Below are 26,734 nucleotides of genomic sequence, written 5' to 3'. Positions count from 1 at the left end.
AAAGCTGTGTCTCTGGCAAAATGAAAACATAGTCCATGTTTGCTGGGGCTTAGGCCAGCATGCCCAATGGCAAGGGATTACGGGGATGGTAGTCAACAATATCTGGAGAGCAAACTTGGGTCTCCAGCTGTTGTTGGACTACAGTTTCCATCATCCATGACCACTGGTCCTGCTAGCTAGGGATGATAGGAGTTGTAGTCCAACAACAGCTGGGGACCCAAGTTTGAGAAGCACTGTGCTAACCCCTGGGGTGCGGTTGTATATTTATGTGTGTAATCTCCAATCAGTAGCATACATGCAACTTGAGTGAACTATGTGTATATAGCACAGAATATCACACAATGAGATTTCATCCCTGAGGGAATTTATAAGATGAGCACATCAAATAGGAGCTCAGCCTCTTTTTAAAAGGAGCCTTCTCAAGGAAAAAATACAGGAGTTAGCCATTTCCTGAATTATTTCCTAAAATGACCAACTCTTTTAAAAAAAATCCTATTGTTTAAATCAAAAAGTCAAAAAGAAATTAAATCAGTGGCAGTCTTTGCAAGATGACAATGATGTTTTGCATTGACGCTTAATCAGATTTGCTCGCGAGAGGTTAGAATTCAGACTACTGCATTCTTTGTTGTTGTTTTTAAATGTCCCACCTAGCTTTTTATCCATTTATTCTTGACATTCTCAAATATTCTTCTGAGCCAGTCTGAGGAAATTGTACCTATGAAGGTGCAAGATTAACAACAGAAAATGTAAACCATTTCTGAAAAGGAATAATTTTCAGCTTTGTTCAAAGCAAAAGAGCTTGGGATAATGTGTGTAACATCTCCGACGTGGGTGGGGGTTTCGACACAGACTCATGATGTAGCACAATTACAAATAATTATAGCTGTGAATTTATTTAATCAATCAATTTCAGTGGTGGCGCACAGGGAGGACAAAGCATAGAGCTCTTAAACAGCTCTCCGTTGCTAGTTTTACTGCTGGCTGGCAGCCAGGAGTTCCCTGATCCATGTTAGTTAAATGCACATTAATCTGAATTTGGCAGTGTAATCAAGGATCCAACTGAACTGTGAAATTGAATTCTGCAGTGGAACATCATTTGACCATTTTATGCTAAGACTGCAGGGTGGGGCGGAGGGGAGGAAGGGAGTTCGCCGCAGCATCAATTTGTCACTGTAGGCTGCTGCATGGCGCCGGACTGTTTGTGAGTAGGGTGTACTCAATGGAGGAAGATAGATTTAATGCAGAGATTAGCGTCTGGCAAACTCTCGTGTCCGGCGGACTCGCTCGTCTTTTAATCTCACAGCAAGCTTTGATAGAAAGAAGGCTTCCTGCAAGCTCAGAAGGCGTATCTGAAGTGTAGAGCTGTCGGGCTTCTCTTTCTCAAAGAAGAGCGCTTCCAAAGGCTCCAAAAACTGCTGACTATTCACCAAGCGTGGAACCGCCAACTGTGTTTTAGAGCTGCAAATTTCAGAGATATAAATGAGCTGGGTGCTGGCAACAGACACGTGTGATTATTTCACCCGTGAATTAATGGCAAGCTGCTTTAATTATCTCGCAAAATGACAAAGGAGTCCATGTTTGCTGGGGATTGGGTCAGCACCATGCTTAACATGGGAGGCTGACTGCTAATAACTTAAGTGCATGGATGGCTGCTTCTCTGACTCTTCCTCTAGTGCAAGACCTCTCAGTTTCAGTTTTATTTGAACAAGTGTGGTGGTGGCTTGCATTCATAAGGAGAGCCTCTCTGGAAGAGGTCGAGCCTATTCCATATTCTGTTGCCAACGCTGATGAGCATCTCAAAAAAACCCAGGTATGGAGGGAAATAATGGCATTTGTCCGTCACTTTGGTTGAAGGGACCAATTGCTCTTTTGGGTGGTAAAGGTAAAGGTAAAGGTACCCCTGCCCGTACGGGCCAGTCTTGCCAGACTCTAGGGTTGTGCACTCATCTCACTCTATAGGCCGGGAGCCAGCGCTGTCCGCAGACACTTCCGGGTCACGTGGCCAGCGTGACAAGCTGCATCTGGCAAGCCAGCGCAGCACACGGAACGCCGTTTACCTTCCCGCTGGTAAGCGGTCCCTATTTATCTACTTGAACTCTGGGGGTGCTTTCGAACTGCTAGGTTGGCAGGCGCTGGGACCGAACGACAGGAGCGCACCCCGCCGCGGGGATTCGAACCGCCGACCATGTGATCGGCAAGTCCTAGGCACTGAGGTTTTACCCACAGCGCCATCCACGTCCCACTCTTTTGGGTGGTAGACCTTTCTAAAGATCTCTGGTTCATTAGAAGGCCTGCTCTCTGTTTTTTTCTGAGTGTCTGAGGCTATACCTTTTCAAACGTTTCTCAGATCATGACAACTGAAAGTTTGAAAGCCAAAAATGAAGGAAACCTGGCTGCAACCAAGCATGCCTTGAAGATGCCCATCCCTGGACTGCTACAAAACCAGATGTAAAGTTGATATCCTACCAAGGTAGCATGGGTTCCTGTAACTTCACTGTGAGAATCTGGGATGGGCACAACTTTGTAATGCAGAAGCTGTTATATTTATGTATATTTGTTCACAACCATATCCCACTGTCCTTCCATGATGGAATTCAAGCCAGAAGGCTTCCCATCTGGCCTCCCATTCAGGTAGTGACCAGACACAGATCTGCTTAGCTTCTACAAGGTTCTCTTTCATGTGACTTTAGACCACATCTTGAGAGGCTTTGCTGTGTTTGCTTTTTAATTATGTGAAGATCTATAGCAGTTGCCTTCTCTCTTTCTTTCAGATCATGGAAATTAAGCGTGTCTATCTGCCAGTCCTCTTCCACCTTTTAAATTAATGGTTACAGGTTCTCTCCATGAGAAAGCTCTTGACAAATATCCGGCAAATTATTGAGAAGAGGTTGCTTGGTAATTATTCTGTCCCCTCTCCTCTTTGTCTTTTGATAATGATGTGGACAGCTCACATGTTAGATAGAGTCTAATTACCTTTCCATGTTAGTGATTTGAAATTTACTTTAATGAATTGAATCAGCATTAGCATTTTTTTTTAAAGGCATGGCCAACTACAAGAGACAGGTTTAAGGAAAAAAGAAAAACAAAACAAGCTTTTGTAAAAATGCACTCATGCTTATATTTTACACACTTATGACTCAAGATGCTCCATTATTATTTTTTGCTTTCTGTGACATGCGTAACAAAAGATAAACTTGACACACCTTAATTCTAATCAGGTCCAAGCATAGAGATCCACAGCATTGCAAAATCCAGAGAGCGGCATGCACTATACGTATTGCTTCATTGCATACTTCTTTTTGACATTTATATTTTAATTAATCTCCCAAAGGAAATTCTTTGAATGACTGAAGAAAATGGAAAGAGGTGGAGGGAAGGGAATCTGATTGTTCAGGTCCAGGTCAGCAGAGCAGATTAAGTTCTGACAAGAAATCCATCAAAAGCACAGCACTGAAACGGAACATGCTGCTGCTGCTGCAGCGACAGCTGTGCTGCCTATTCTCTGTGTAAGGCAAGCAAGGCTGTTCTCCCTTTGGCACAAAGGGCCTTTCATTTGCTAGGAGGTGGATATCCCTCCTGCTTAAAAAACTCATTTCACTTTTTTTCTGGGGAGGGGAGCGAAAGTGAAATAGAAGGTACAGGATGAGAATGCAACATCAGCAGCAACAAGAAACAACCATTTTATACACTTCGAAAGAGCAAGGTGTAAGAGATTGCTGGGGGTGACTGGGGAGTGAGCCATCTGATTTGAATGCAATCGAAAGCGCTGATCCAGAAATCCAGCCTCTATGGGTACGTAGGCGGATAACTGCGTCTCTGCAGAATAGCAGAGGAAAACAGACAATGGACATCCCCACCCTGACATGTTCAATTAAATAAAATGAAGTGCAGTTCTACCACCCCACGTAGCTGATTCCCTGAAATGAAGACTGACTCAGTGGGCATTGTGGACTGCAGTTCAGGTATGTGATTAAATGTGTCACATAGCCTGTCCTCCCCTGGATTGGCCATGGGGCCAAACTGAAATGCAGAACAGCTTCAGAATGCCAACTTGGAATGAATGGGAGAATGTGCCGACAAGCACAAAGAACAATAAACTTGCGGGATTTCCTGTTGCAAGATGCGGTAGGGACGGCTATTGGCTCGGATGGCTTTGCAGGGAAATGAGACAAAGTCACAGATAAGCAGGATACCCAAATGGAAGTTAGAGCCTTAGAGACAGTATATCTCTGAATGTGGGTTTGGGGTTTTTTTTTGGGGGGGGCACAGCAATTCTGTGTCCAGGGCAGCTGTCTACCAGATCCATCTGGTATGCAGGCTGAGACCCTACCTGCCTGCAGACTGTCTTGCCAGATTGGTGCATGCTCTGGTTATCTCCTGCTTGGACTATTGCAATGTGCTCTATGTGGGGCTACCTTTGAAGGTGACCTGGAAACTTCAACTAATCCTGAATGTGGCAGATAGACTGGTGACTGGGAGAGTTTGCTGGGACCATATAATGCCAGTCCTGAAAGACCTACATTGGCTCCCAGTACGTTTCCAAGCACAATTCAAAGTGTTGGTGCTGACCTTTAAAGCCCTAAATGGCCTCGGCCCAGTGTATCTGAAGGAGCGTCTCCATTCCCCATCATTCAGCCCAGACACTGAGGTCCAAGGGCCTTTTGGCAGTTCCCTCACTGTGAGAAGTGAGGTTACAGGGAACCAGGCAGAGGGCCTTCCTGGTAGTGGCGCCCTCCCATCAGATGTCAAGGAAATAAACAACTATCAGACTTTTAGAAAACATCTGAAGGCAACCCTGTTTAGGGAAGCTTTTAATGTTTGATGTCTTATTGTGGTTTTAATATTCTGTTGGGAGCCACCCAGAGTGACTGGGGAAACCCAGTCAGTTTGGTGGGGTATAAATAATAGATTATTATTATTATTATATTATAGCATGGGAGGGGAGCTGTCTTCATGCACAGATTTCTGGGCTTCCTGAAGATGTCTGGTTGGCTTCCATTGAGAACAGAATACTGGATTAGATGAGGATTGATGCATCAGGGTTTCTTTTATGCATTTATGGGTAGAGTCAGCTCATATTGTACAGTTCTAAAAGGCTCAGTTAAACTAGCTCTTACTCTGGAATAAGCCTACAGAATTCACCAGGATTGTTCTGGGGCCAATGGCATATATTGCTGCAAAAGTCTTCTCCGTAGCAAAGACTTTAACTATTTGCTTGTATCAATTGAAGCTCAACCATATATGCAGCAATAGCAGCCAGGTGTGGATTTGCTGTTTCATAAGGCTTGCTTGTGTCTGTGCATTTAGGCTATAGTGTTCCATGCACATGCTCAGGCACTTGGCAAGGAGAAAGATTCAGTCTAGAAGTAGGAAATGGTTAATATTTTGGAAGGTCTTGAGGGTGATATTGATGTCACTGAAAAATATCAAGGGAGATTTACAGAAGAAGGGGCAAAATTTAGATACCCCCATCCCCAGAGGTAATTCAAAAAAACAAACCTGAACTAAAAATAATGATGGGGAGCTAAATAATCTATGTCATTAATTGATTTTAGACTTAAACCATCACCATTTCCCCCCAGGAAGACATCCGTTGTTGATTTTTCCTTGTGCAAAAACACTATTTGTTTTGGAAATCGTAGCCTGGTTGGAACAGACGGATGAAACAGGCACTGCAATCCTATATCTGCTGACCAGGAAGAAAGTTCCATTGTACTCAACGGCCCTTTACTTCTGCACAGTCATGTATAGAATGGCACTGTGAATCAGAAGCATCATTTTAACTCAGATATGAGAGGTATTTTTGAGAAGATGTGCTCAAATCCTCATGGGAAAAGGCTTCAAACGACTGAGTGGGCCAGGTGCGTGTGGCGCCTGCATGATGTCACATCGTCTGGAGGAGCTGGCCACTGAACTGACAACATGTGATCCATGTGACATCATGCACACACAATAAGGGGCCCCTTTCCAACAAACATTGAGGAGGGCGAAGACACATTGGCCCACTAGAGTTGGGGCACCTGGCTTCATCAGAACCATGGCGTTGCTCACAGGAGAAGCTATCAAGCCTCTACAGGAGGGATGGGGACCCTGTGGCTCTTCAGATTTTGTTGGAACACAACTCACATCAGCCACAGCCAGCAGGGCCAATGGTCAGTGATGGTGCATATTGTAGTCCAACGACATCCTTGATTTATAGGCCAAACTAGACACTGCATTGAATGTGTGGGTGCCGCCCAGAACAGCAACCACCCACTGACTCCCTCCTCTTTAACATATTGGAGAACTTACCTATTGGAGAGCTACATCACTGGATTTCGCTTGTTTGCAGTGGGGTTACTAATGACATAGAGTTAGGACCCACAACAGGCAAATTCTATTTAACGTAATGGGAAGTGGGGGAGGACAGATATACATTTGGCTATGATTATGATTATTATCATTATTTTGCAGCTGTGCATTTAAGTGTCATGTATAGGGATGCCACAGCAATTGGACCACCCTAATTTTTGCTATTTGTCTGACTGTCCTGAAATTTCCACTGCTGTCTGGTTTACTATCTGCCAGGAAAACAAATGATGATTGGCTGCCTGGGCAACTTCTTCTGCATGATGGCGGTCAGTGGGGGTGGGGGTGGGCAGGGAGCAGTAGCTGGGTATGGAAACTCTTGTACCAGCTAGCCAAAAATGTATAGATCATTATGGGATGCATACTTAGATTCCCATCCAGATGCACCTCCCATTGGAAGAAATGAAGTGAACACATGGGATAGCTGCTGGAGGGACACCTAAAAGCACAGATATCTGAGTCTCTCTTCAGTTAGATCTGATATTATGAAGCACATAGGTGGAAATTTTTTTGGCAACAAATGGATTGGTTTTGAACATCTCTAGTAGTATCTGTTGGCCAAAAAACAAACAAACAAATAAAAAACTGATTTCTGAACTACACAGCTTGATTTAGTGCCAGTACCAATTTTTAGAAGTAGCACTGGAGTTCCAATTGAACCATAAAAAATGAGAAACCTTCATACATATTCAGAGGCCTATGTGCAAGAACCTTTCATCTCCCTGGGAAGAAACCAGGTTTTCTGCAGAACCCACAGGGATACTGGGGCTAAAATCAGATTGCAAAATAAGTGTTCAACTCCAAATACTGAAATGACCACAATGTCGAAAAGGTTGACCTGTAAAAGTTTACCTTTGGAATGCCTGCTGCGGTTTCTGATAATCGAGGGTAGGTATATGAGCTATACGAATGGCCTTGCTGATGGGACTTAAAAGCACTTGCTCCATAGGGCATGATTGGCTCTTGGAGACCAGAGCCTGACCTGGACCTCTGTCTCATGGCAGGTTGAGGGCTTGTCTGGTTTACATAGGACGACTTTGGCCTTTTGTCATAATCATCCTTGGCCCAGTCGCTGTCACTGTACTCTAGTCTCTCTCCTGAGCAATGACTGTGAATGGAAGTCCTAGAAGGAGTGAAATGAAAAGGTTCTTTATAATCCAGGGACGATCCGCTAGGAGCCCTCTGATATTCCAGCTTCAAGCCACCATACTCATTCAGTTTGCTTTTCGTTTCCATGTGAGCATGGTAATCTGGCAAGAACCTAGAGATATCAGACTTCAGGGGCTTAGCTTCCGAAAAATACATTTCGCTGGCTTTCACTTTCGCCATGTGCCCATTTTGCTTGGCAGCACAGCTGCCCCTGGAATATCTGTCCAACTCTTCCCCATGAATGCTCTTGTCTCTGTACTTTTCGGCAAGGAAGTCCGTAGCAGTCTCCGACTCACTCGAATACTGAGAATACGTGATGTAGCCATTTTCCTGCTGGTGAATTTCGATATGATTGGCGTGTCCCAGGCGAGGGGTGGGAGGGCTCTCCTTCCGCAGTGAGTTGGAACGTGTCACGGAGATATTGTCGAATTCTTCGAGCAATCCATTGATTGAAGTATCCTTGCAAGGTTTATTTCCTCTAACGATGGTCTGGGAACAGAAGATAGCTTTTGATTAAAGACCGTCTTAGATTTCATGTTACTGTGATAAAACTATTGAGCAGAGCAATTTCAACAATGCGGCGAGGAACAGGCTGATAGCCTGCCATGTCCCTCCATCAAATGTAACATTTTAGGACAAAAAAAATATGTCATTTCCTCCTAAAGATGCATTATTGCATACTGTTGAAAACTCCATATACAAGTAGAGACTATTATAATAAATTGCTACTTGATGCCAGTCTGTACCAGTGCCAGCCAAAGCTAACAACTAGTTTGCCAGCATACAACTGAATGAAAAGAAATCACTCCTCAGTTTAGATTTACTTATACAAGTGGATATGGAGCACAGGATGTCTGCTTATTATTGGGCACTTTATTCTTCCCTAAAAAGAACACTTAAGGTAATACTACCAAGGCATTGTGAGGCAGAAGGAAGAAAAGGAACAAGATATACAAGGGATACTTTTCTTTTTGGCTCTGAACAGCTTTCATGGCATCTCAAACTGAGCTTTAATAATCTGCTCGCTTCTCACAGGGCCAGAAGCCTGGAAATAGCTAGAGTTCTATACTGTCAAGGACTGGACTGAGGGGGAATGGTGGAGACCCTCCCCCTCGTCCTGCACTTCCCAGAGAAAAGGGAGACAGCATAGATTTAGAAGAGTGGTTTGCAGAAGGTCACAGTTCAAAGGCTGCAGAGGGGAGAAGCTGGGAAATAATGGGAGAGGAGGAAGAAGAAGTACCAGGTGAGAGACAGCTAACAGATTCTGTGTCTTTGGAAAGCACGCCAGACCCTCCCCCTCCCAGCTCCTGGCGGGCCTTGAGAGTAGGAGAACAGAAAGCTCAGAGGAAGGAAGCACAGATTAACTGGTGTAGGAATGACATATAATAGGAGAGACTGAGGGTGTGGGACTTTATTCGGAGCAACACCATTGTCTGAGAGAAGACATCCTACGTCTCCTTCTGTGAATATTGAATAGATTACCTTGGTAAGAACGTCTTGTTTTCCCATTTCTGGCAGCCAGCTGTGAGGGAGGGGGATTGGAATCCCAGAAGCCTGACACATACCCCACAAGTGTCCTGATTTTCCAGGGACAGTCCCAGAATTATGAAAGCCACCCGGTTTCTGATTTGTCCCTATTTCCTTCACCAGTGCTGCTGCTGCCAAGCTTGGGGAGGAGAATGAGCCGCCACTTGTCTTGAGTGGTGGCAGTGAAGGAGCATCCCATTGCCTCTCCACAGCTGTTACAGGCAGCCTCCTCCCTTGGCCAGTTCATAGCAGCAGCTGGAGAGGGTGGTGCCGCCACCGGGGCCCATCCCCACGGCTCTGAGAGGCAAGCAGAGGGCAGGGCTTGCGCTGGTTTCTGTCTGCAATTACAAGCTGGTGTTGCTGTTTTGTGGCTTTTGATACTGAAACCATAGGGTCGAACGAGGTGCGGCAGATGTGCTCCCCTTTGACTTTGTAGCCGTTCAGTAATGTGACTGTGTTTCAATTGACAGCCCATTCATATTTAATTACCACATCATAAAACAGCAGGATTGGCAATGAAATGCTTTATAATTTAATGCAAGACTGAAGCACCCAAGGGAAACCCACTTCCCCTGTGTCAACATGTTGCTCAGATACAAGGGCCAATTTAATATTCTCCCTGTGTTTAGGCTTCAAGGCAGAGGAGATTCTTCTCTCTCTCTCTCCCCTCCCGCCTTGCTCTCCCTCCCTCCCTTATTTTGTCTTGTGGATTCTCTCTGCTTCTCTGAGCAGAGAGGAGGACCCTATGGAGGCACAAGGTTGCTCTGCATACAAAATGATTTATTCCCCCTTACTCCACCTGAAACAGCTCTTTTTCATTTGTGCCTTATCTGGGGTTGTTCATCCCACACACCACCTCCTGGAAGAATTCTGAAGACACCTTCACTTACTTGGCCCTGAATCCTGATAAAAATCCATGCGTTGAAGAGAAAGCTACTCCTTGCGATAGGAAAAGAGATGGAAGTAGTGAAGGGTGTGATTTGCACAGATACTGCGGCTTTGTAAAGGCCTCCTGTAGCTGACATGGGCAGTGGGTGACATGGGTTAATAATAATAATAATAATAATAATAATAATAATAATAATAATCTGTGCTTTTTTCAGTCGGAACTGAGAGGAACTCAATTTTCCAGCACCTCTCAGGTGGGTGCCATTGCCATTATAACAGAACAAGTTCATAGTGAGTTCCAGCACCTCCTTTTCTAGAAAAATAGCAATAATAATAATAATAATAATAATAATAATAATAATAATGATGATGTATTATTTGTACCCTACTGATCTGACTGGGTTGCCCCAGCCACTCTAGGCAGCTTCCAACAAATATAAAAGCATAATAAAACACCAAACAATTAAAACTTCCCTATATAAGGCTGCTTCAGATGTCTTCTAAAAGTTGTTTAGTTATTTATCTCCTGGACATCTGATAGGAGGGTGTCCCACAGGGCAGGCACAACTACTGAGAAGGACCTCTGCCTGGTTCCCTGTAACTTCACTTCTCTCCATGAGAGAACCACCAGAAGGCGCTCGGAGCTGGATCTCAGTGTCCGGGCAGAATGATGGGGGTGGAGACGCTTCTTCAGGTATATAGGGCTGAGGGGGTTTAGGGCTTTAAAGATCATGCCAGGAACCAGCAGCTAGGAACCCTCTGCATGAGCTTCAAAGGATGGGCCCCTCATTTGTGGAATGATCTCCCCAGGGAGACACAATTTTTATCTACATATTTGGGAGATGTGACTTTTCTCTTAGCCCAGACTTTTGACTCTTAAACTTAGGGGCAAAACTGTGACCTCTTTTAATGGGGTCAGATTAGTTAATCCTGCCTTTTGATTTTCTAGCTGCGTTCTTAGGGTTTTGTGGTTGTTTTTAGTTGTGTTTTTTTAAAAAAGTTACTTTGGATCACTTTGTGAGAAAAGAAATCATCATCAACAACAGGGCCTTGCCTGCCTGATGGTCATATTTGTTGGATATTTGCAAACTGCGTTACACAGGGCAGATGTTTTTAACGAAAAATCAAGCTAGATTATGTTTTTGCTTTTAAAATATAAAAAACCCCAAACCCATACAAAAGGATTCATTTAGGGCACAGTCGCTAATCTTCAGTGATTTCTCCTCCAAGAGGAAACCAAAGTTTGGTATCACTTGCCTGTGGGACTTCTTAACACTCAAGGATGTGGGGAAACTCAGTAGATTTATGGTCATAGAATGAGGGAAAGCAACATGGTAACTTCCAGATATTGTTGGACTCTATTCTCTACCAGCTCCAACCAATGTGGTCAATGATCAGGGATGATGGGAACTGTAGTTCAAGAACACCTGGAGGACCACCCCCTTCATAATAGTGTAACATTCCAAAACATTGTTGCATGTTCCCACTCCCACTCCTAAGCAGTGAGAAGTCCCAGGGCAGTGCTATGTGAGAGTTCGGTTTCTTCTTTGGAGGACTGATCACCAGAGACATATGGAGAAGGAAAATTCTTACCCCAGACTTCTGCTGTCTTGCAGGATATCTTTGGGAAAGAAAAAGGCTCAGGAGTAAACCCTACAAAGATCTGGAGTGGAGTTCCTAAGATGATTGGATGATGCCTTGAATGGCTCCTTCTGGCAACTCCTGCAGCCAAGCTGGTGCCAAACGTATCACTCTGCTTTCCATTGGATCACATCAGCATGGCCAAGAGGAGGGATCTGGTCATCTGGGCAGCCCAGGATCTCTGGACGCACTGCCCACGGGAGGTGCACTCCATTGTCTCCCCATTGCCAACAACACTAGCAAGGCATAAAGGTAAAGGTAAAGTACCCCTGCCCATACGGGCCAGTCTTGACAGACTCTAGGGTTGTGCGCCCATCTCACTCAAAGAGGCCAAGGGCCAGCGCTGTCCGAAGACACTTCCGGGGAGTGCTTTCGAACTGCTAGGTTGGCAGGCGCTGGGACCGAACAGCGGGAGACACCCCGCCGCGGGGATTCGAACCGCCGACCTTTCGATCGGCAAGCCCTAGGCACTGAGGCTTTAACCCACAGCGCCACCCACGTCCCAACAGCAAGGCATAGTTGCAGGCAAGAGGCATATATTCTCCTAGGAGGTGAGCTGAACTGATATCTCACATCAGACCTTAAGAAGAGTCTGATGGATCAGACCAAAGATCCATCTAGTCCTTCACTCCACTCTCACAGTGGCCAAGCAGATGTCCATGGGAAGCCCACTCTCCTACCCTCCCATGGTGGCAGCAAAGAAGCAGATAAAACAAGAAGAGTTCTTACCAAGTGGTTTATTCAATATTCACTGTGAGAGACAAAGGAATGCGGTCTCTCTCTAGGTAATGGCGTTGCTCCAAGTAAAGTCCCACTCCCTCCATCTCTCCTATACAACGTCACCCCTGGGCCAGCTGATCTGTGCTTTCTGTTCTACTTCAATGCACGCCTGGTCCTAGGAGAGGAGTGGTGGTCACGAATGCATTCTAGAGACACTGTCAGCTGTCTCTCCCCTGGTGCTTCTCCTTCCTGCTACTCTCCCAATATTTCCCAGCTTCTCCCCTCTGCACTATGACCTTGTGCAAACCACTGTTCTAAATCTATACTGTCCTCCTTTTCTTGGGAAGGTGCAGGAAGAGGGGTGGTGGTGGTTCCTACCATTCCTCCTCAGTCCAGTCCCTGACACCCACAAGCCAAGCCAGCACCATCCCCCATTGTGATTCCCAGCAAAAGGCTTGTGCTTTCAACATGCATTCATAGCCCACACACCCATTTTATTGTTTATAACAATGAGTTGACCAGAGGTACAAGACACTCTCAAAGAGTTTCAAAACAGGGGCAGGGGGCAGGACAAGAAGAGGACATTCTTCCACATGGCACCCCTGTGCATAGCGAAGATGAGAGCATGCACCGCCCCACAGTTTCAGCTCCTACTTGTTATCATACCTCTATCTCTGGCGAGTGCTAAACAGCATGCATTAATGCAAACCAGAACGCAGCTTTGGAGAAATCAATATCGCAACACTGAGTTATGCCACGCCTCTGTGCCATAGCGACTCTCATACATTAAAATCAATGAAAGCCAATCTCTTTGAGTTAAAGCCCACTTCTCCTTAAGAGCAGATATCCTCTGCTTTCCATTGCTTTCTGACGAGTTCCGGCATTTGTTCTGGCTGCCGGTGACAATAGCCATAATTCATGGTGTTATGTTAGCGGCCTGTTCTCTAGTGATAAGCTATAATGGATCTGTCTGCAAGAACAGCTGTCTCGCCATGTTACAAAGAGGAGATGAAAAACAGCTCCTGTTTAAAAACCACTGTATTAACGCTGACTATAATGAAGTAGATGATTAACTGCTTTGCCCTAATAGGAACTCACGTTAAGCAAATAATTCTATATTTTATGTTCATGTTGAGGATGCATTCCCTATTTTCCCTTTAAAAAAAACCAGTGTATTTCTAAGTGTGCATTCAAAGGACAAGTAGCAAAATGGACAAACACTAAAATGGACAAACGCATACACACATGCAACAATTCGTGAAAGATTCCTTTCAAGAGCCCGGCCTAAACACCCCCATGTATAAGACACCCCTTATTTCGGGGGACACCGATTCAAGAAAATGTGTGGGGGAGAGAGATGTATCTGTGTATAAGACACCCCCCCCAATTTTTGACATTGTTTTTAAGGAAAAAAACTTAGTCTTATACACAGAAAAATACGGTAATTAATGTTCTCATATTAATTCATGAATATTTGAGGGGGAAAGAGGAGCTTTATACAGAGGGAAAGGCACTTACATCCTTAAAGATTAATTAAGTATAAACAGCCATGTCTGACTTCAGAAAATAGTGAATGATAAACTCCTCAATCCACCATTAATATAAATTGGCTATCACAAACGGGTGCCAGGGTAACTGGGCTGGTTTGAGTTCTGACGCTAACATTATAGTTTCTTTCTAGTAGACCATTAACTCAAACCCATATTCTGTCTGATTCTATCCAATTTTATTTCTGTTGATGGGTGGACAGGGGGATTAGAGCTGGGTGAAAATGGCCTCCCAAAATTCTCCATGCTGTCTGTAGGTGCTGAAACCGGGAGACAGTATTTTGCCAAATGTTATCTCTGCCGGGAGATGGGAGTTATCTGCAATGGGGTTAAAAAAGAAAATTTTTGGAAAATTTCCCAGAAAACACTCTCCTGAGAAATTCCTCTTAGATACTGAATGGTGGATTGGAGGATATTGGTGGATGAAGAGCTCAATGGGCCAAGAGTGGAGGAACAGAAGGAGCAGGATAATCTTTGCCCATCTGGTGTCCACGGGTGGTGGTGTGGTCTAAACCACTGAGCCTCTTGGGCTTGCTGATCGGAAGGTCGGCAGTTCAAATCCCCGCAACAGAGTGAGCTCCCATTGCTCTGTCCCAGCTCCTGCCAACCTAGCAGTTCAGAAGCAAGCCATTGCAAGAAGATAAATAGGTACCATTGCAGTAGGAAGGTAAACGGTGTTTCTGTGCACTCTGGTTTCTGTCACAGTGTTCCATTGCACCAAAAGCGCTTTAGTCATGCTGGCCACAGGACCCAGAAGGCTGTCTGTGGATAGACACTGGCTTCCTCGGCCTGAAAGTGAGATGAGTGCCACAACCCCATAGTCACCTTTGACTGGACATAAGTGTCCAGGCATCCTTTACCTTTACCTTTTACCCTTCCAGATGTTTTGGACTACAATTCCCAACCCCCACCAGTGCTTCCTTTAACACTATAAAAATAATATTTGACAATTGTGGTGTTTGCCTCCTGGGTGTGTGACATCATGCTGGGTCATAAGGAAAGGGTTAAATGAGTGTGAAGTGATTGGCCAGTGGGAACTCAAGAGGAGGAGTTAGAGTTAGAGTTAGAGTTGTTGAGGAGTCAGTCGGGTGTTAGAGAAGAGAGAGGGAGGATAAGTCTGTGGGTTGGGATAGTTTGATGTGAGAGAGTGAGAGAATCTGTTAAGAGGAGTCAGATAGACAGTTGGGATAATCATTCAGAAGTTATTAGGAAGGTATAGGCCGGTAAAGAAACTAAGATTAAGAAACTGACAAGAAAAATTATCTGAAACCATAAACTTGTTAATGCTTATAAAATAAACTTGTTTATTCGGTTTAATGTTAACAACTATATGGACTCCGTGTGTATCTGAGAGAAACGGGTTGGTGGCAGCGGGGAAGCAATCACAGTGGTGGCACAGGGATCAATAGACCGTCAAACGTCCAGGGACCCTGTGTGATCGCCACAACAATATTAAAGCTGCTTCTACAGTTGCACCCAAAACTGATGAATGGTGAAACTGGGGAGGCCATTTCACTCCATACCGGCCCTCCATTGAGCACAGTGGGACTTCCTTCTGAGCAAACATGAATAGGATTGCATGATAAGCCTCCCTGATCCTTGAGTTGTGCACTGCCATGTTAATGCAATAGCTGCTGCATCCACATCCCATGTAAAAGAAGTGAAGCAAATCCATCACACTAGACTAGCTGCCAATTTCAATCCCATATGCTAGCATTACATATTAATCAAGCATATAGGTTTTCCCTGGCAGAGTTGGATCCACAAGCGGTTGAAAGACCCTTAGAATGGTGAGCAAGGCATCCCGATTCCTCTGTGTTCCTGAAAGAAATCATAGCTTTGTATCTGGGGATAATCCCTGCTGCTGTTGCAGTCATACCAACCCACACTACTGCACATTGCAGAAACTTTGACGTGCTTATTATCTTTTCATGCCAATGCAGCTGTATCGACTGCCTGATATTAACTAATAAAGATAATTTCTGTATTAGCTGCTGCAATGACTCAGAGAGTTCCTTCCCGGGCATTACAACAAATGGTGTTCTCCTTACGGTCCAAAACTCTAATTTGTCCTGTGGCATATACATAAAAGGTAAAGGACCCCTGACAGTTAAGTCCAGTCACGAACGACTCTGGGGTTGTGGCGCTCATCTCGCTTTACTGGCCAAGAGAGTGATACTTGTCCACAAATAGTTTTTCCAGGTCATGTGACCAGCATGACTAAGCCGTTTCTGGTGAAACCAGAGCAGCGCGCGGAAATGCCGTTTACCTTCCTGCCAGAGTGGTACGTATTTATCTACTCGCACTGGTGTGCTTTCAAACTGCTAGGTTGGCAGGAGCTGGGACCAAGCAATGGGAGCTCACCCCACCGCGGGGATTTGAACCGCCAACCTTCCGATCGGCAAGCCCTAGACTCAGTGGTTTAGACCACAGCGCCACCTGCATATACATATATCCATGTTTAAGTGAACACCAGAGGAGACTAGCACAGCACTTTTTACCATGTAGGCAAGAGCAAGTTATAATAATGCACACACAGTATAAATAGTAAGTTATAAATCAGCATGGTGGCTGTATGCATTTTCCAGACAAGTGGGCTGCCTGCCTTTTCAGACCAACTTAGCATTCAAGACTAGAACCATTTAATTATATGCCGTCTGCATAATATCAGTTTCACACTACCCTGCTGGAGACACGGGGACCCACTAAGCACTATTTTACAGACCCCAACACTTGCATGTATTAAAATTTCCTGTACAGCTTTCCCCAGTTCTATTGCCAGAGATGGATAAAAAGGCATTTTAACTGCTGAAGTATGAATCAAGCACCCTGCCTCCTTCCAGTCCAATTGCTCCCTGTATTTTCAGTTGGGCAGGGGCTCCAGATGTCGTTTTTATTGTGCTTTAGTGATGATTTCTGCCTCCCCTTCCCTAGAGGGTATAAAACCGATACCCTGCCTCCCCAGCTGGAGGAGATTGCATTATCATCATCCTTGGATTTCAAGGACGTCACCCCTGAAACCATTGTCAAGCCATAATATTTTCAGTTCAGTCAGAGAGCCAATGTTTATGAAACTAGGAGGCTTTTCCTCATAGGGGAACAAACTAAATGGAGCTGTAGCCTGTTTGAACCCTCAGTGAACTCCAGATTGCTGCTGAAGCAACATGTGAGCTCTTCTTTCATAAGCTATCAAGCCAAGCTCCACTGAGAGCTGTCCGAGGTCCTGAACTTCTGACTGGCCCAAGCTGGCTGCGATCACCACCTAGAACAGAAGAATCTGCTCCTATTCTGGTTAAAACCCTCTTCTGCTGCCTCCCTTGTTCAAGGTCCCAAATGTATCAGGAGGCAGGTGGCAGAGAAGTACTCAGTCCCCAGCAGAGCATCTTTTGCTGCCGGCAGGTCAGAGAATGACAAATCCCAGAATCTTTGCAGAGAAGATGTCTCCTTGAGGATTCTGGGACTTGTAGTACCAGCTTCCAAGTGGGAAAATATGTCCCACTGAAGATTGGGAGCAGCCTGCCTCTGCTGCCTCAAGGAATGATCTTGGGGCAGGAAGACGCAGAAGGCATGACATGGGGTATGATGAGAATTCAACTGGTGTGCTCAAAAAAATCTCCTGTCCCTTATGGTGGGAACAAGGGGGCAATCACACGTCCTAATAAGCATCTGATGTGTTGCCTGTTCAAATCTTGGAATTTGCATACATGGGTTGCAATCTCAGATTATGAAGTGAGAAAGCAGTCCCTTAATAAGGGTAATCACATGCAAATGACAACTTCATCACACTGGATTTATTTTAAACAAAACTCTCACCACATTTCTGTTTAAGCAGATGACGCCTTATCTGCATGCTGAAACACTTTTTGCTGCCACCTTGTGTTTGGTACTGAGAGTCCGCAATTAGCAATGAAATATAGCAGTGACTCTTATTCCTTTCTTTACAGGAGCGACAATTTAGCCAAATGCTCCAATGGTGAAATGAAATCATCTCAGACATTTTGGAAAGTTTCAAAATCTAACAAGGTTAAAAAACTGAATTTCAGAAAATGGTCTTGATTTTTCATTTCATAAATGGGGGCGGGGTGGGTAAAATTTTTAAAATCCTGATTCTATAGAAGTTAGTCCCAGTTATGCATGCCTAGGATCAAAGCTTTTCTGGGAATATTTTTCTAAGATTGATATGATTCCTGATCATATCAAGCCATGTTGTCCAATACTCAAAGACGTACAAAACTAGTTTGACATGGCTAAGGTGGTTTTGGATTGGCTTCTCTCAAACAGCAGTTCCACATGTCAAACTGCTTTTGAAACTTTCCAAAGTAGATTGTCGTATGGCAAAGGTGGAGAGGAAAGGAAAATTCCACCTGGTCTTTGAGCATTTGTCTTATCACTATAGATCAGGACCAGCCTCCTGCAACCTGGTGCCATTCAGACATTTTGGACTACATCTCCCATAATCCCTGCTGTCTGGGACTGATAGGAATTGTGGTCCAAAACATCTGGAAGGCATCAGGTTGGTGAAGGCCGATTTGGATCATTGCTTCTTCATAACAGCACTGGTAAAACATGTGGATAAGCATTCTATCACTACTATTTGAGGTGTTAAAAAGGTATCCCTGACCTTTAGGTCCAGTCGCGGACGACTCTGAGGTTGCGGCGCTCATCTCGCTTTACTGGCCGAGGGAGCCGACGTTTGTCCACAGACAGTTTTTCCAGGTCATGTGGCCAGCATGACTAAGCCACTTTTGGTGAAACCAGAGCAGTGCACGGAAATGCCGTTTACCTTCCCGCCAGAGCGGTACCTATTTATCTACTTGCACTTTGACATGCTTTCAAACTGCTAGGTTGGCAGGAGCAGGGACCGAACAACGGGAGCTCACCCCGTCGCGGGGATTCGAACCGCCGATCTTCTGATCGGCAAGCCCTAGGCTCTGTGGTTTAACCCACAGCGCCATCCGCATCCCTATTTGAGGTGTTAATACAGAGTAAATGAAATAAGATTTTGCAATGTCAGCTCCCTCGTTATTTTGTGGCTGCATTTAAGGAATCAGTAGGGCAGTGTCATTGTAGGTTGGCATCAATACATTGGGGAAATCATCAGTCACTCAAATGGCACATTCAAGATGGGTAGCTGGCTTAGTGTCAGGTTCCCAGGTTCCAGCTTGACACAGTAAGCGTAGCTAATTGAAAAGGAGGATTTGTTGCAAAAACAAGCATATTGTTCTGGACGGCTCTAATGAAGGCTCCGGCACCATTACTCAAGATGACCCTTCTGAAGACTCCTTCCAGCGTCTCCAGCAGATATTGAACTTTCGACCCTGATGTCTCTTGTTTCGCTTCCTATCTAACAACCCTCCCATTTGCTGACTCCTCAGACTTATTGAGTCTTCCAGGTCTGAGAGGGATTTGCTCACGCCTGATTGTGCTTCCGGCGAGCTGTGGCTGTGTTCCAGCCCGCTCTCAGCTACCACCTTATCATCCTGTTCATCAAGGTCAGGAAGAGTCGAAGTCTGCAGCTGCCAGCCCTCTCCTGCCTGACTAACATCAAAGCCTCCCTGTTCTTGGCTGCTTTCTGCAGTTGGCTGCAAACCTTTACTTTGAGCTGACTCATTCCTGACACCTAGTCTGCTGTTTTGTAGCAAAGCAACAGTGACAGCAACAATGACTTGTATATCTGGATAGCTCAGTTGGTTAGAGCATGGTGCCGATAATGCCAAGATTGCAGTTCGATTCCCTCATGGGACAGCTGCATATTCCTGCTATTGCAGGGGGTTGGACCAGATGATCCGCAGAGTCCCTTCCAATTCTATGATACCTTAAAATGAAGAGTGACAGCCAACTGCGTTATTTGAGTCAGCTGATTTCAATGGGTCTCCTCTGAGTAAGACAACTGTTGGCTATCACCCTCATAGATTTGCTGTAGCATACAGTGGTACCCCATGTTACAGAAGCTTCAGGTTACATACGCTTCAGGTTACAGACTCCGCTAACCCAGAAATAGTGCTTCAGGTTAAGAACTTTGCTTCAGGATGAGAACAGAAATCGTGCTCTGGCGGCACAGCGGCAGCAGGAGGCCCCATTAGCTAAAATGGTGCTTCAGGTTAAGAACAGTTTCAGGTTAAGAACGGGCCTCCAGAACGAATTAAGTACTTAACCCGAGGTACCACTGTATAAGCTTTTAAGGTCTGGTTGTTGCAATCTGGGAGCCTCAAAGACCATCAAATAGTTCACCTTTTCAATTTTGTGGCAACCATTTAAGATCAGTGTGTGCATGTATTGCAATATAGTCCATAATGCAAGATGGTCTATAAAAGCTTATGCTGCAATAAATCTGCTAGTATTTAAGATGCCAAAAGACAGCTGTTTTTAACTCACCTTATTTCATTGGTAATTTTATCCATTGGCGCTAGGTGGCACATTAGCACCATTTCCAGATAGCTCTGCTAGAGCAGTCTTTCTATAAGATATATACAGCATAGGGCCTTTAGGAGGGGGGGTGGGAGCTTCTACCAGATTTTGTAGTGGTCCATTCAAGTCAGAAGATGTGGTTATATCCAATTGCCTGCATTAAACCCATTGCTCACACTCACACAATAGGTATTTGTGTGTTTTCAAGACAAAATACACATTCCACATTCTCATGCTATTGAAATCCTTTGGTACCCGCTGACATCATATCATATCACGGAATTCCATTGTTTTTGCCCAAATGGTTCATTTTATATTTTTAATCTCTACTTCCCAGTACACTTGTCTATTCTCTCACTGTCAGCAGTGTGAAGGGAAGTGAAAGAGCTTCATTGCAAATCCCTCACTGAAGCCCAGCATTGAACAAAATGTGCAAACCCAGCAATGGCTCTATAGTTATGCAGCTTTAAAACTTGCAAGGCCCATGATGTAGTGTGCAACTGGTTGGAGCGGAGCAGAAAGAATGTCGCAACTGTGCAGCTTTCCTGTAACATTTGCACAGTCTGCTTCTTTGATAGGGTGCCATACTTTAAATGCATTCAATGCATACAGTATATTTAATAGTGCTTATTTGATTTTATGCATTTAGGATATCCACCACCATCTTGGTTTGCACCGTGCCCCACCAGCACACATGGGGGGGGGGGGGGAATATACCAGAATGAGAGTCTTTTTATGCAGACTACAAATTCCATGATGCAGTGTAACTGCAAGTATAAGCGCATATCAGAGCTAGATTTACTCTAGAAAGAAAGAAGTGGGAATCATAGGGACAGAACTACCTAAAATGTATAGAAACTTATTCATGTATTCTACTACAGTGGCCCCAAAATGGAAAGAAGCAGAAGTCCCACAAAGGAAGGATGGATACAAAAACTTATGAAGTATGCAGAAATGGCAAAACTTATCAGAAGAATAAAAAATCAAGGTAACTTTTTTATTTTTTGTAAAAGAATGGAAATGGTTTATTGAATATATACAGATAAATTATAAACAGATAAAAACATTGGCAGGATTATTGTGATAACCTTCAGTTTTATAAGAGTATAAATTTAAAGATGACTAAATGAGCAAATTAAGTTAATTTGGATATGCAGAAGATATTAAAATAATTTTAAGGAACCGTAGAAAGAGGGGGAGGAAGTCAAGTTTTGAAATATCAAAATGATTGTAAAATTAATGAAATGTATAAACTTGAAAAGTACAAAACAAAAATACAAAAAAAATATATGAAAAAAGAAAGAAAGTGGGTGATGGAAGAACAAATAATAAGGATATTTAGTTTGGGCCAGTGGTTTTTCTGTGGGGATTCATTTCTTGAAGCTAAGTCACATTCCTCCTCTCACCGCCACTGTTGCTGCACCGAGTTCAGCATAATGTCTGCAGCATAATGTCTTAGCAAGGTCTCTGTGGTGCCCGAACAGAAAACGAATTCAAAGGAAATTGGATAAAGGACTCTTTCCCTCACCAGCACACAATAGCATATTGTCCACTCCTAGGTGAAGCAAATCTATTGTATATTCTGAACAATAAAGAACATAGCCACTAGATGACAGCAAAACCTTAAGATCCTACAATGCAGGTAAACTTACCTTACATGAGACCCCTTTCTCTGCTTCAAGATATTCCTTTCTTTCAATCCAAAGCTCTAATAGAATTTGACATATTTAAAGGCGGCATTAGGATACACTGTGATCTCCTTTCTTTCATAGGATCGCATTGCATGAATCTCTTGAGCCTGCAACAATGCAGCTTGAGGAAAGGGCAAGAGGGTGGTGGGAAAAACTGTGGGGGGGTGGTGGTGGTCCTTTTTCCATTAAGGAATAGCGATGGCCACCATTCTGGGTGGCTTTCAGAGGATTAGGCAAATTCGCGGAAGCTAACCCTACCAATGACTACTATCTACAATGGCTGGATTCTTCCTAGTGTGAATCTAAATATGTTCCTGGAGACAGCAGACAAGGAGCCGTTAGGCCTTTGGTCTGATCCAGCTGGCTCTAATATTTTTTACATGCAAAGCTTTAGACGTTTGGACAGGGAAAAAAAAACCCCAAAGCAAACAATAGCAAGCAGACAGTCCTGACAACTGGAATTGCGAATATTTGCTGTTAAATTTTCTACATGGCTTCATTAAAATATATAACTGATATCCATCCATCGCTGCGTAAGAAAATGCAATCTGACTTCAAACTGAACTCCGAAGTCCTCGTGGATTTATTTAAAGATCATTGTTTTCAAGCCTCCCAGCTTACTGCTTCGTGAGTAGCTAGGATGATTGGGTGAGAAATCAGGGGGTGGAGGAGGCAAACATTGATTTCTGCTTTATTTTAACCAAGAAACAACTTTTTGCTCAGAGACGGCTTGTTAAAAATAACTGTTAAGAATATCGATTTGAAAGGATAAACTGATACACAGCAAATAATCTACAATAAACAGGGCACAAGGAGAAAACCTGCTTTACTCTAGCTGGAGGGGACGGTGCAAAACTGAGGATGACAACAAGGTCTATTTTATGGTCTTGTATACACATGACGTTAGCCTGGGCTTCAAGGAACATTACTCTTTTTGTGTATCCTCAGCTGAACCATGTGCTCAAAAGCTGCCGAGTTCTGATCAATAGCTATGTGGACTTTGGGGGAAGTCTGCCATGTTGGTTTTCGGGTGTCTCTGGTGTTCCTGCTGAACTGAATTCTCAAACCCTAATTTGAAAATATGCTTTTGGTTGGGTTGTGAACTGGAAGCTCACACTTTTATCTCCTGTGTTGAAACTTGCCCGCCACACTTAGGAGTTTTCTTTGTTTTAGTTGGTTCCATTAAGCACCCACAGAGGTTCCACCGCTGCAAAGCAAAATTCATTTAAGATTGCAATCTTTGCATAACAAATATGTCCTATTGATATACGTCTGTGGTGGCTATTCAGGTATCTTCTCAAGAGAGAACCTGCCCTTTTGTTCTGCAACAGAAATGGGCAAGCTCCCTTAAGGACACTTCACACAGTTTCCACTAATATGTATGTGTTGGGGTGCAGAGAAGAGAAATAGCACCGCTGTACATAGGGGAGGGCTATGTGGAGAGAGTCTCTTCCTTTAAATTCCTAGGAGTTTATCTCAGTGAAGACCTTACTTGGAAAATCAATGCAACCCAGGTGGTTAAGAAAGCCCAACACAGACTCCATCTCCTCAGAGGATTGCAAAAGAACGATGTCAATCAACATTTGATGATCTCCTTCTACAATAGAAAGTGTCTTTTCATACTGCATCACGTTGTGGTATCCTGGTTTGACATCAACTGATAGGAAGTGCCTACAGAGGGTGGTGAATACAGCACAAGATATTATGGGCCGTCCCATGAATCCGCTGGATGACATTGTGGAAGAACAGTGCCTCAGGAAAGTGAGGAAAATTCTCAGGGATGATTCACACCCTGGCCGGCACTTTCTTGATCTCCTGCCCTCAGGCAGAAGATATAGAAGCATGATTAGTTGTACCAACAGGGTAAAGAACAGCTCCTATCCGTGGGCTATTAGGCTGCTAAATGAAAAGAATCAACGGGGCAACTAACTTTTGGGTTTGGTGGGTGTATGTCAGTAAACAAGGGGAATTAAGACTAAGAGAGCTGAGTGGGGGGTGCTCGTGTAATCTCACTGTATACAAGTTGTACACGTGACAATAAAGTTTTTGAATTTCAATTTCAATATAATCTGCTTACCTTCATTGGAGCAAGTTGGATTGGGGTAATGCATGAAGGATCCACCATGGGCTTTGGCCTGTTTGCTGTGTCCGCTAGCAAACTATGCCACTGTTGAGGTAGTCCGGTGAACTTCTGTTCTCTGTGATCAAATCCAGTGTGTACCCTGTGTTCAAAATTTGAAGGGCCGGAAATTTCAAGCTTTTTCTTTTTCTTTCCAAACATGGTGGAAAAACCTGCGAGGACAAAGGAGAAAATTACCTTGGCGCTAAAATATTTTAAGTCATTCAGACATAATTTGCCACATTGGGTGAAACGGTTAGAAAATGAGAAATTGTAAGGCTCCATGCCTATGATAGAATGTGTATGATGTCGCGAAAAAACGTCAAGCCTTTCAGATACCGCCAGGCTCTTTGTTGAGAAATCTGAATTATGGACAGCACCATAATTTAAGGTAGCAATAATAAAATATCTGAAACAAATTGTTTTCACACCAGGAGAACAGCCAAAAAGAATGGTTTCATTGAGTTCAGAGTATATGGGCAATATTCAGTGTTAGTGATGATCAGAGAAGACCCATTTAAATCAATGGTCTAGCCCATGTTTTCATGCTCGTCTTGGGTTTAATGGCATCTCCAGTTAAAGGATCTTGGACTGCAGGCTTCCTTCTGTGACCTCAGAGCAAGCTCTCCCAACCTGGGAGAGATAATGACACGTTGTCATGTTTAGTGAACCCGAGGAAAGGCAATTCCCCTTATTCTACAACCTGTTCCCATCTGTTAAATTGAAATTGTAACTAGTGGCAGCACCAGGAAACACACACACACACAGAGAGAGAGAGAGAGAGAGAGAGAGAGAGAGGGGGGGGCAAAGTGGGTGGATGTGTTGTGTCCTTCATGTTAAGACTTTGGAACGGAAAAAAAATCAGGAAAAGTTAATGACAGCAATGGGGGTAAATGGAAGGCAAGCTCCTTGTTTGCCCCCCTCCCCAGTCCACCCTCTGACACTGCCCATGATTGTAACCACTATGATCAATATCTAAAGAAGATGCACCGAATTATATTAAACGGTGGCGAGAAGGTTGCTCTCAGGCTATGGAACTCTCTTCCTTAAGGAAGCAGATTTGGTCCCCTTTCTGATGGCCTTCTGTCCATGTATGAAGACCTTTCTCTTAACCCCCTTGCCTTTTTAGCTTCTGAATTCTTATCTGCCATCTTTTGTATCTGCTTTATTATATATATTAAAAAGAAATGTCATCTGCATCAGCCACCAACCATTTCATCTACAATATATACAGACGTATGGGTTCCGACACACAGTATGCCAAACAGAAAAAAATGCCACCAGAGAGACAGAAATTCTCAATTTAAATCGTACAAACGAAGAAGCACTCATTTTCAGCCACTCGAAATTCTGCACACTTTACTGTCATCAGGTAATAATAATAATAATAATAATAATAATAATAATAATAATAATAATTTATTTATACCCCACCCATCTGGCTGGGTTTCCCCAGTCACTCTGGGCGGCTTCCAATAGAACACTAAAATACAATAACCTAGGTTGTTACAGTCTGCAAGGAGAAACGTCGTGCGGAAATATTTATTTAGCTTTGATTGTTTCGGATCCTTCGGCCTCAATGGTCTCATTTACTCAGTTAGCCGCCCCTTGGCTAGCTGCTTTTAAAGCAGAGTTCTTGGGTATGTTAAGGGACAATTTGAATAATTCTCCAAGCATATCGGAATGAAGCTTGAGTTGACCTGCTGTGTAGCAAAGAGATAATCTGATTGCTTTCCTCCCGTGCTCTCCGATTGTGGGTCAGAGCCCTAATTGCCTGATTGGGGAAAGGGCATGGAATTAATTATGGTCGAAATTGTGAGCTAGGTCACGGTGTGCATTGAAGCAGATCACTTCAGCAAGAAGCACGCAGTGGACAAATCCAATCAACCTGCCAATCCATCCATCCAATCTTAGTATTTTCCTTTAAGCATTAAATGACACCTAAGATACAACACACCCGCTGTTGTATTAAACAAAGCGGTGGAGAATTCCAGAGAGCTTTCCCTTAAAACCCTTTTCTTTCTGCTGCACAGAAGAAAGTAATTCAGATGATCTGGAGGGGATGGGGACACAACCTACAGGATCTTGGAGCTTTAAGCAAAAGCTGCTTGAAAAACATCCCAAGAAATTCCACATAAATATGGTGTCATAAACCCTGAAGATTTCGTTTAAAAAACCCAACAACTTTGAACAGCACATGGTACAATCCCAAGCATGTTTACTTAGGTGTGAATCCCTCTAAATTAAATCAGACTTACCCTCTGGTGAATATGCTTAGGATTGCAGCCTAAAAATGGGTTCCTGCAAAATTCCTGCCTTACAGTGCAGTTCCATGCATTGTATCGAATTGGCCTCCACAGTCATTTCATAGAATCATAGAATCATAGAGTTGGAAGAGACCACAAGGGCCATTGAGCCCAACCCCCTGCCAAACAGGAAACACCATCAGAGCACTGATGGACTCATTGTTAAAACCTTATGCTTATGGAAGACAATCTTACTTGGCTACGAGTGATCGCCAAAGAAGAAGGAGACCTTGGGATTAAGCACTACAAAACTCCATGGGATGATTATGAGGAAACATGCAAAGGATTATTCTGCTATACCTTGCAAAGTCTTCATTAGATGCTATGTGATTATTTGTTATTATACCTTGCTAATTTCCCCTTATATTTCCTAATTAATATCTCTTCTGG

At 43.9% G+C, this 26,734-nt stretch overlaps 1 protein-coding gene across 5 annotated transcripts in view; it reads right to left on the bottom strand.

The window, feature by feature from the left end:
• PAK5 (p21 (RAC1) activated kinase 5) overlaps positions 1-26,734 on the bottom strand; it is a 114,150-nt gene that overhangs the window by 27,458 nt on the left and 59,958 nt on the right. For all 5 annotated transcript variants that reach the window (XM_083431944.1, XM_083431946.1, XM_083431947.1 and 2 more), the window contains 2 exons: positions 23,997-24,211; positions 7,201-7,986 (listed from right to left, as the gene is read on the bottom strand). In XM_083431944.1, coding sequence (XP_083288070.1) covers positions 7,201-7,986; positions 23,997-24,211 — 1,001 coding nt within the window. The remainder of the gene's footprint in view (positions 1-7,200; positions 7,987-23,996; positions 24,212-26,734) is intronic.

This window comes from Podarcis tiliguerta (genome assembly GCF_965153285.1).
Source record: "Podarcis tiliguerta genome assembly, chromosome: 3".
NCBI classification, from domain to species: Eukaryota; Metazoa; Chordata; class Lepidosauria; order Squamata; family Lacertidae; genus Podarcis; species Podarcis tiliguerta.
This window is presented reverse-complemented; position numbering and strand designations above follow the sequence as displayed.